General features: G+C 44.6%; 1 protein-coding gene across 1 annotated transcript; it reads left to right on the top strand.

The window, feature by feature from the left end:
• Positions 1-1,654: 1,654 nt before the first annotated feature.
• LOC124661515 (protein TIC 22-like, chloroplastic) lies at positions 1,655-5,949 on the top strand. Its single transcript, XM_047199413.1, has 7 exons — positions 1,655-2,077; positions 2,285-2,359; positions 3,657-3,716; positions 4,825-4,884; positions 5,022-5,102; positions 5,178-5,213; positions 5,594-5,949. Exons 1-7 carry the CDS (start codon positions 1,664-1,666, stop codon positions 5,684-5,686), a joined length of 819 nt encoding a protein of 272 aa, XP_047055369.1. The 5' UTR covers positions 1,655-1,663; the 3' UTR covers positions 5,687-5,949.
• Positions 5,950-9,832: the final 3,883 nt, after the last annotated feature.

Genomic DNA, 9,832 nt, shown 5'->3' with positions numbered 1-9,832 from the left:
CCGCGGAGGATCAAGGCCGGGAAGAAGGAAGTCGAAGCCCCGGCAAAGGATGGAGGGGCATGCCATGCTGCACAACGACTACTTCGCCGACGGGGCAACACATGCCGATAATTTTCGGCGTCGGTACAGGATGAGCAAGGGCCTGTTCATGAATATCCTCCACGGCGTTCGAGAGTTCGACCCCTGTAGGCGTTCTCGGGTTCTCATCCATTCAGAAGTGCACCGCCGCCATGAGGATGCTTGCATACGGAGCACCTGCCGATACATAGGACGACTACCTTCGCATGAGTGAGTCTACTGCCATTGAGTGCATGTACAAGTTTTGCCGAGCTGTGGTGGGAAAGTTTGGCAAATACTACTTGAGAGGGCCAACTGAGGAAGAGATCGCAAGGATCATGGCACAAAATGCTGCCGGAGGATTTCCTGGAATGCTTGGAAGCATCGATTGCATGCACCGGGCATGGAAGAACTGCCCGTTTGCTTGGCAAGGTATATACAAAGGGCGTCATGGATATTGCGAGTGTGGTGCTTGAAGGCTGTGGCAGATTATGACCTGTGGATTTGGCATTCTTTCTTTGGCATGGCGGGATCACACAATGACATCAACGTGTTGCGAGCGGTCTCCGGTGTTCGACGGACTAGTCGAAGGGCATGCTCCACCATGCAACTATGAGATCAATGGCCACCAATATACCAAAGGCTATTATCTAGCCGATGGTATATATCCAAAATGGGCCACTTTTGTCAAAACAATCTCGAATCCATCGAGTCTCGAAGAATTCTCACTTTGCTACACGACGGGAGGCTTGCGGGAAGGATGTCGAGCGGGCATTTGGTGTGCTTCAAGCACAATTTGCCATTGTCCGGTACCTGCTCTAAGACGGTCTCACGACCAAATGTGGGAGGTGATGCGAGGCTTGTGTGATCATGCACAACATGATCATCGAGGATGACCGCAAGAATCATGTTAGGTCACATGTTGGTCCCTATGAGTGTCAAGGCCCTCTCGCGGAGGTTGATCATGAGTTGCCCGCAGATTTTGCTGATTTTCTCGCCATGCACGCAGAGATCCGTGACAGCAATGTGCATGAGCAACTTCAAGCTGATCTCGTTGAGCATTTGTGGAGGATCAAAGGAAATACCGTGGCACCTTGATGTATCATCTAGCCCTTTTCATTATATTTGATTACTTGTTTTATTGTTTGTTGTAATTTAATTTGAAAACAATCCTCGAAAACATTTTTTTTCATATGCTACATTTCATATAAATGGTTTATGTGTTAGAAAAAATATTTTAAATGTTTGGGGGCGGCGTTTGGGGGACGCGGGCGGGAGCGACGTCCCCCAAACGCGGCACGAACAAAACACGTCCCCCAAACGCTCCATCCGGCGCGGTTTGGGGGACGGTTTGGGGGATGCGGCTGGAGATGCTCTTACTCACTGGAGCTTACTGTGCTTGTGAAGTTCTTGCCTGGGTCACCGGAGACAAAAAAAAAAAAGTGAAACAGGAAATAGAGAAGAAAAACAGAAAAAAGGAAAAAACCATCCTCAAATGGGCCGGCTTGTAAAATGGGTGCTTCTACCTCATATAGGCCCCCTCACCTTGTTGCTCCCCCCTTCATCGACCTCGTCCCGGACTCCCCACCACCAACAAGCAACAACAATGCCTTTCAATTTCCCATGGCTCAAGAACCCCGCCTCCACATCCACCCCAAACCCTAGCACCAGCGCCCACAACCCGTTCCTCCCCATCCAGACCCACCTCACCTCCTTCCTCTCCTCCCTCCCCTTCCCACGGCACATCCCGTCCCTCTCCTCGCCGCCGGCGGCGGCGTCCGCGGCGGCTCTGCCAGCTAACGAGATAGAGGACCGTCTCGCCGGGGTGCCCGTCTACGCTCTCGCAAACTCCTCCCAGGAGTTCGTGCTCGTGTCCAAGACCCGCGGGGGCGGAAGCGCGACGCCGCCGCCGGCGCTTGGGATGCTCTGCTTCCGGAGGGAGGACGCAGACATGCTCCTGGCGCAGATGGACGGCGACATGCGCGCTGGCTCCACGGTGGTGCCTGTTGCGCTCAACAAGGTCAGCTTCGAACTTGTTGCATCTTGTTCACTTGGCGTGTCTACTGAATTTGGAGAAGTGGTGGTGTCTCAGTGGGCAGTCATATCTGTCGAGGGTGCAAAATTTATATAGTATTTATAAATGCATTCCTGCGTCTGCACTACCTTCTGCGTATACACATTTTAGAGCATCTTATTTATTTTACACGCGATCCAATTTTGTTTTCAGGTTATCCAACTGAAGTCGGATGGTGTGGCATTTCGATTTCTCCCCGATTCTTCTCAGGTGGCTAATGCAATTAAGGTACCACTCTTTTGAAATACTTACATGGCAGTCAGTGTGATTTTACGAGCAAACTTCGTATTTTTACCAATGTTTGTCAATCATATATTTCACTTACGTAATAATGCAAAATCTTTGGTTGACCCAAGATGATACACTTGGCTGGAGTGTTAGAAGATCGCAGCCGGTATCTGTTTGGTCACATGAACTTTTGTCATTATACATAAATCTGCCCTATATTTGGCAGTATAACCAGTTTTCTTGTTATAGCTTTCTGTTTATGTATATACCAAGCAAAACAACCATCTGCAATTCCATTTTTCATTGCATTCGATTGTTCACTGTTTGCAACAGGTTAACTGTAGCAAGAGATACATTTCAGTACCCCCAATTTAATAATTTGATTGAAAATTGAAGTGTGCCGAGATGCAACATTAATCCAGCTTAACACGCCACATTTGCTCCTATTGATCCGTTTTCTATCAGATGTCCAGACAAATATTCGCATAAGTTGCTTGGGGCAACTTGTACACCTGTTACATTAGTTGTTTTGCAATATTCAACTGGAGAGGTGGCCTGGTCCTTATATTCAACTGAATATCAGTCTTGGAAGATCATTTTTGTTGTTGGCTTCAAATATCTTATTTGCTCTAGCATATTAAACGACAGATCAAATTTAGACCAGTTTCAGTACGTCTAAGTTGAATATCTGGGCTAAAACGGCATGTTTACTGGTTCAACATTCTGTACATATTGATGACCCATCATTTGGTCTGCAACCTTGAGTAATATTATGTATCTTTACTGGAGTGGTCGAATTGGCCACTTTCTCACCTAAACAAAATGACAATGGATTTCTTATTTCAAGACAACATCGTGAAACAATGTGAAGGGTTACTCTTTATTTAATTCCATCTGTGCGGCTTCATGCTGCAAGACTAATGTGATAGGTAGTGTAGAAAAATTAAGAATATATGGCTCATTATTAGATATAATAACATTTTATCAGTTATTGATGATTGAGGAGGTTGTGAAGTGGCTGTGTGTTCATCTGGCATCGCCTAAGTAGACTGGAGCACTTTGTTCTTCTATTTTTCCATTTCTACTTGGACACCATATGCACTGGTGCACAATCTTTTTTATAACACATCAGGGCTGATACACCCTTGTGTGTTGGTGAATTTCTTACGTGATGATATGCACAATCTTTTTTATAACACATCAGGGCTAATACACCCTTGTATGTTGGTGAATTTCTTACGTGATGATATTTAGCCCCTCATGCAAGAATTAGCAGCTTTGTATTACTATCTTGCAGTTGATGCAAGACGAAGGGCAATATTTTAACGAGGGATTTCCAGGAGTTCCTGTCTTCCAGGTTTGAATATCTGCATCTAGCTGTTATGATTTTAATTTATATATGTTGCAAAATTTGTGAGTTGTACATCAAACTAATAGTGAACAAGTACTTCTTGTTCAAATTAGTTGTCCAACTACCTTATGTGCATAAACCAAGGCTGCACAAACTTAAGTACTTTGTTTATTGATTCTTGTTAGGTACAGACATGGATATCGAGATTTAATGTCTATAATTTTCTGAAGTAATATGTAGGTTTAGTCATTAGTGACATAATTTTGTTGTTACTAAATATGTTGTAGAAGAATGTAATGCTTAAAGTTTAATTTGGATAACATATCATGTCAGAAAAAACCAACATAACTACAGAAGGAGCAATGGTTAATGGTGTTGGGACCATATGTACCCCTATTAAGACGAATTTCGAGGTTTGAACTAACCAATAGTAGGGCTAAGGCCGTGAGGGTGCACAAATGATGATATCTGAACTCTTGATTTCTTCAATGGACAATTATTTTGAGATGACAGGTCCAGAAAGCTGTATCATTGGCCCCTATTTTGAAACGCACTATGCAGATAGTACAAAAAAAGTTATGTTATACCTAAGCTTGTGCTTAACTAATTAGGTGCCTGTGCTGTGCGAGTAGGGAAGAAAAAAAATGGTGGATAACTAAATATTTAAGAACAGTGGTGAAAAAATGAGAGCATGCCAATAGCAACTTGGTTCATTTAGATGTCTCACCGCCCCTATGGAACATTAAAATAGTTCTCCTTTGTGACTTCCGTGCATCACCCTGTACCCCTTTTGCCATCACCTTGGTATCCTTCGTCATCACCATGGATAATTTTATCCTGCTCCACCACACGCATTTCATCTTCTTGGAGGTAGACCAGTATCCTGCTAGTCACGAGCCACCCTCATTCACCCACCGACATCTGCCACAACATCGACAATCAGCTCCACAGATCATTTTCGGATTATTCCAACTCTGCTTATGTGCCTTACTGCATCAGGTTATTAGCTTGGTGATTGATTTTAATCTGTAATCCGGAACTACCAGTCACATCTTAAATCGAATAAGCAACACCTTTTTATGATAATTAAGCCACTCATCGACCTATTTTTCAGTCAAGGAGCCTTGTCCTGATGAGTGATAACAAGAGATATCGTCCAGTTTTCTTCAGAAAGGTCAGGATTATCATATGTTTCCCCAACCTTGGTCATCATGTTTTATTCCTTTCAATTTTTTATGCATCTCGTTTCCCCAACCTTGATCAATGATTATCATAGTTTCATACTTTGAATTTTTTATTATGCATGTCCAGGAGGATTTGGACAACTCACTGCACCGAGCATCTCGTGACCAGCAAAAGCCCAACCCAGTTATTAGGATTGGTGAAACACAGGTGTTACATTTATTTGTTTGGTTAAAGTGACAGATTATTTTTACTTCCCATTTGTTGACTTACTCTCTTTTCCAGGTCTCTTCTTTGGAAGATATCATCAGATCTATGAAGGTAAACAAATCCATTATTTACCATATCCTTGTTCAGATGGAATGGCCAGAGCAAATAGCCTTGGAGTGTAGTCTTAGACTAGAAAATAACAAATGACGCATAATATGCAATAACCTATTGTAGTGCACACATGCAATCAACTTTATTTTAGGCACCAAGTTGATTTGAAAACTTGTAATATCATGTGATCACATTGCTGGACTAGTTTTATTAGATATGTGGACCGTTTCTCTATGTCATATCATTACTGGTTCCATTTCCATCGGTTATCTTGCATGTAGAAGCCATTTAATATTCGTACATCGCCTTCTGCCATGCTTCATGTGGTTTCCCAAGTGTCATAGTATGAAGTTACCAAAATCAATGATATATGCTTGCAGGATAGCTCCTCCTCAGAATGGGATGATGCCGTTTTTATTCCTCCAGGATTGGACGTCGCTACTATCTCAAAGCCATCACATGCCAACAATTAGATCTTTCTGTGAACTGAGAGTTGAAGCTGGCCAGCTTGTATTGTCTAGAAACTAGAATATAGTACTTAATCATGGTCACATTAGAATGAATAGTACTCCGTATAAATTTTCATCCCCTTCACACACTTGATTATAGGTGACCATTGGTAAGAGTAGTGGTATCCATGGGTTGCCACCCGCTGGAAAAAGTAATCGTTGGGGGGAGGGCGAGCGTTTGTGCATGAACAGAACTATAGTCCAAATGAGCTAATATCTCGTGCATATGCCATGCTTTTTTTTGAGATGCATATGCCATGCTTTGATTGAGTTCTAATGGTATGGTGGCATAGCCCATGCTATTGTCTACCTCCCCCCGCACCGCTTGCTCCCTTTTGCCTTTGCCCCAGCCACTGTAAGAGCATATGATGAAGCAATTATTTTCAGATTTTCTATCACATTAATTTTTTTGTCAGATGTAAAATACATCATATCTGCTCTAACTGTGCTCCTCTAGGGTGGTGAAATACATCATAGTAGGTGATGTATATTTTACAATTACAAAACATATGGATGAAATTCATACCTAAATGATTTGAAAACACAAATAAATTTCAAATAGTACTCCCTCCGTTCCCTGATATAAGTTTTTTGAGAAAAAGTTCCAAAATATAAGGTATGGAATTCATGCCTAAATGATTTTGCATTGCACAACTTCGTGGATAATTTTGTTAGCATGTTGATTACATTTCCGTATATCATGCACACACCTATATTTTCTCATGTTAATTAGTCTGGGGTAATCTTGTCCAAAACTTTTGTAATGTTTCTTTCATGTACGTTCTTTAATTTTCGTACCAAAAACTATACACCTTATATTTTGGAAATGAAGGGAGTACTAATATCACATCACACAAATAGTTAATTATTATTACACAAATAGTTCATCACTAAGTTGCATACAAATCAACTCAAACCTGTGTAGTTTATTACAAACACTAACAGTTTATCAAGAAACACGTAGTTCATCAAACAATTCAATGACGACCACCACTTCTTTGTTGCCCAAACCATGTCCACCTCCTTTGTTGTCTAAATCATGTCCACCGCTCCTCTATGAGATTCTTCTGAAGATGTTTGGGTATATTCATCACAATGTAAGAACCAACTCCTCATCAGAAGTCACAGTCATAGGGGTTCGAACTCTTAGCTCGAACTCATCTACATTTGCCAAATGGATGTATCAATCTAGAATTAAAACAACACAACACAATTAAGGAAAAAAATGTTGCGAAAAAGAGAAAATTTTAACCCCTTTGACAAAGTATCAAACACCGGCTGGGCAACGCGCAGCTCCGGCGGACGGCGGTAGGTATCCGCGTCCACGACGGCGGTAGAGGAGCTATAGCCAGACGGTAGCCTCAAATGTGTCCTCAAATGCGTCGACGCACGACGGGCGAGGCGGGGCTAGTGGGCAACGGTGGGATGCCTGGTGGGCGCGAGGTGGAGCCGGTCAGTGACCCGTTGACTCCGGCTGGACTCGGCTGTGCGGGAGCTCTCGGATGGCAGATCGAAGATGCCCGGTATTTTGTGGCCCCGCACACCACCGCGCGAGCCGGAATTGGGCCGGTTGGCGGTGGATTTTCACGATGGCTGCATGGTGTTTTCGGCCATCTCAAGTTGTGGGACGAGTCGGGCAAGATGGGGCTGGGGCCAGCAGGCGACGGGGGAGCGATGACATGTCAATTCCCCATGGCGGCGGGCGGTGGATTTTTACGATGGCTGCATGGTGTTTTCGGCCATCTCAAGCTGTGGGACGAGTCGGGCAAGTTGGGGTTGGGGCCAGTAGGCGACGACATGTCAATTCCCCGTGGCGGTGGGCTGGATTTAGCCCGGGTTTTGCGGGCGCGGTGGAGGAGTATGCGCCCAGGAGGAGGAGGGTGGCGGTTGGAGCTCGCACGCAACCTTTTTTTACGATAATTACCTCTTGCAGGGCCCGTTAGGGCATATACAATGGTAGGGAAGACACGTCATCTCTTAGCAGTCCATGTCATCTCGAGAGGATGATAAATATAATCAGTACAATGCATTATCTCTTATTGTCATTCCTTGCAATAAATGATAATTAATTATTTTTAGTAGAAAATTATGTGACTAAGGGAATACAAGTCGTACAATTGGGAAAATAGCCTTCTCTTATTTCATAAGAGATCATTCCTTAGCTAAGGAAAGACAACCTTCACTCCCTTCATTCTCTCTCCTCCAACTAAGCAAAAATTTGACGTGGCAAACGTAAGGGAAGGCTGACATCACCCTATTGTACGTGCCCTTACAAAATTTACACCGCGATGTAAATAATTTAGATTGTTTTTTACATCTACATCACCCGCTGGATCTGATTTTTTTTTGGCTAATGTGATGTTTGATAATATTTATATTACATCTTCAGCTGTTAGTACGCGTTTGGTAGGTCACATTTGATTTGGCCCGCATTAGTGTAGTAGAAATTGGGTCGTTTGGTTTCCCAGAAGGTCTCTGCGTTATGGTTGAACCGGTTCTAGAAGCACCTCTAGGCTTGGCTCGGGAGGAACTGATGATTCACCTGTTTCCAGCGAGCCACCCTCATCTCGCGCTCCGCTGTTGCAAAAGGGAAATTTTCCCTGCACGAGCATGGATGAGGATGGAGATGGCGCAAGCTCGAGCGCGTAGTGGCGATAAGAGAAAAGGGGGACAGGAAAGATTCTATCACCTCCCACCGAGCACCCTCCTCTATTTGTACCCCCACACTCACCGCTCGGCTCGAATCCACCATTACCCCCTCATATCGAGCTCCACCTCCGGTCTCCGAGAAGGTAAGCGGCACATAGATCCCCGGTCGGTGACGATGGCGGCGGTTCAGAGTCATCCTCTTCTTCGACGAGTTCACGTTAACCTTCGACGATGGATGTAAGCAACCACAACATCGGCCAAAGTTAGATCTTGATAGGGTTTGGCAGATATGGCTAGGATTTTTGTTTTATGGTTTGACATGATCTTTCCTTGTCCATCGTTGCTCTGCCATTTCTACCCCAAATGTACTGATTCATCACGTTTTCCGCCCTGCCATTTGCCATGTCTTGTATGATCTTAGTTAGGTTAACTTTTTGTTCATTAACTCGGTAGTACATATTTAGTTCACCAATGCTGTAGGTTATGATCTGTGTGCTTATTCATCTGTGATATCTGGTTATTGTGTAGGAATCCTTTTGCGACGACTTCAACTAGGCCCTGGTCTGCATGGGGGTGTCGCAGATCCCCTCACAAGTGCCAAATTTGTAACCCATTGTTGAGTCCTAGACGTCGGGGATCGATGTGCCGGTCAACGAGGCACCTGTGGCTTCCCTTGTGGCCCAGGTGGCGGCGGAGGTGGCGGGAAGGATGGTCACCACAAGAAAGAGGAATTCCAAGAACCGCAGTGACGCGAAGAAGGCCATGAGGGCTGCACAGAAGGGGACCATGAAATGGCTCCCCTTCATGTCCAACGAGCACTGCGGTGCTAGCATTAGGAGGGTGAGGTGGATTATTGTTAGCAGGCTCCGCCGAACCTAGCGGTGCTCAACGGTGCGTGCGACGAGAGCAAAACCATCCTTCTGGAGGTTGACCACTACTGTAACCACCTGGCCATTTAACTGCGCGAACCAAAATTTCCATATAGACAGCGTGAGAAATATTAACTGCGCGAACCAAAATTTCAACGTTTCTGCAACCTCTGGCCATTTAGATTCAGTCCGTCAGTCGCATATCCTTGACTTCAAATGACTATGCAGACGCTGTGACTTGTAAGGCTCGATCCTTTTCTTAGCCATGCGGTAACGTGTGGATCTGCGTCTGCGTCTAGGGCTGGAAGGCCTAGCTTTCGATCTACGCAGCCCTTGACACTGGCTGCTGCCTTCTGACTTGCACAGCCCAGTCACTTTATATTTTTCCAAGAAATAATCGAGAATTGACTGGGCCAAGTTTACCGAGAAGCAGCCCCAGATCTTCATCCAACGGTCGAGCAATTTTCCCTTAGGGCAGCGTTCTCCTACGTAGCGCACACGGACACGGTTTCTTGGCTCTCAAGTGGTTTCCTTGGTTCTCAAGCTTACCTCTTCCCTCCCCTACGCGAGCCTCCCAGCTCTTTCGATCGCC

The sequence above is a fragment of the Lolium rigidum genome, chromosome 1 (genome assembly GCF_022539505.1).
Source record: "Lolium rigidum isolate FL_2022 chromosome 1, APGP_CSIRO_Lrig_0.1, whole genome shotgun sequence".
Taxonomy (NCBI): Eukaryota; Viridiplantae; Streptophyta; class Magnoliopsida; order Poales; family Poaceae; genus Lolium; species Lolium rigidum.
Note: the sequence above shows the minus strand (reverse complement) of the source record. Positions and strands in the feature narration are given on the sequence as shown.

Excerpts from the sequence above, each read along its gene's own strand:
- LOC124661515 (XM_047199413.1), top strand. The coding sequence starts at position 1,664 with ATGCCTTTCAATTTCCCATGGCTCAAGAACCCCGCCTCCACATCCACC. Across the intron at positions 3,717-4,824 it reads CAGGAGTTCCTGTCTTCCAG|TCAAGGAGCCTTGTCCTGAT; the intron begins GTTTGAATATCT and ends CCTATTTTTCAG. Across the intron at positions 5,214-5,593 it reads ATATCATCAGATCTATGAAG|GATAGCTCCTCCTCAGAATG; the intron begins GTAAACAAATCC and ends ATATGCTTGCAG.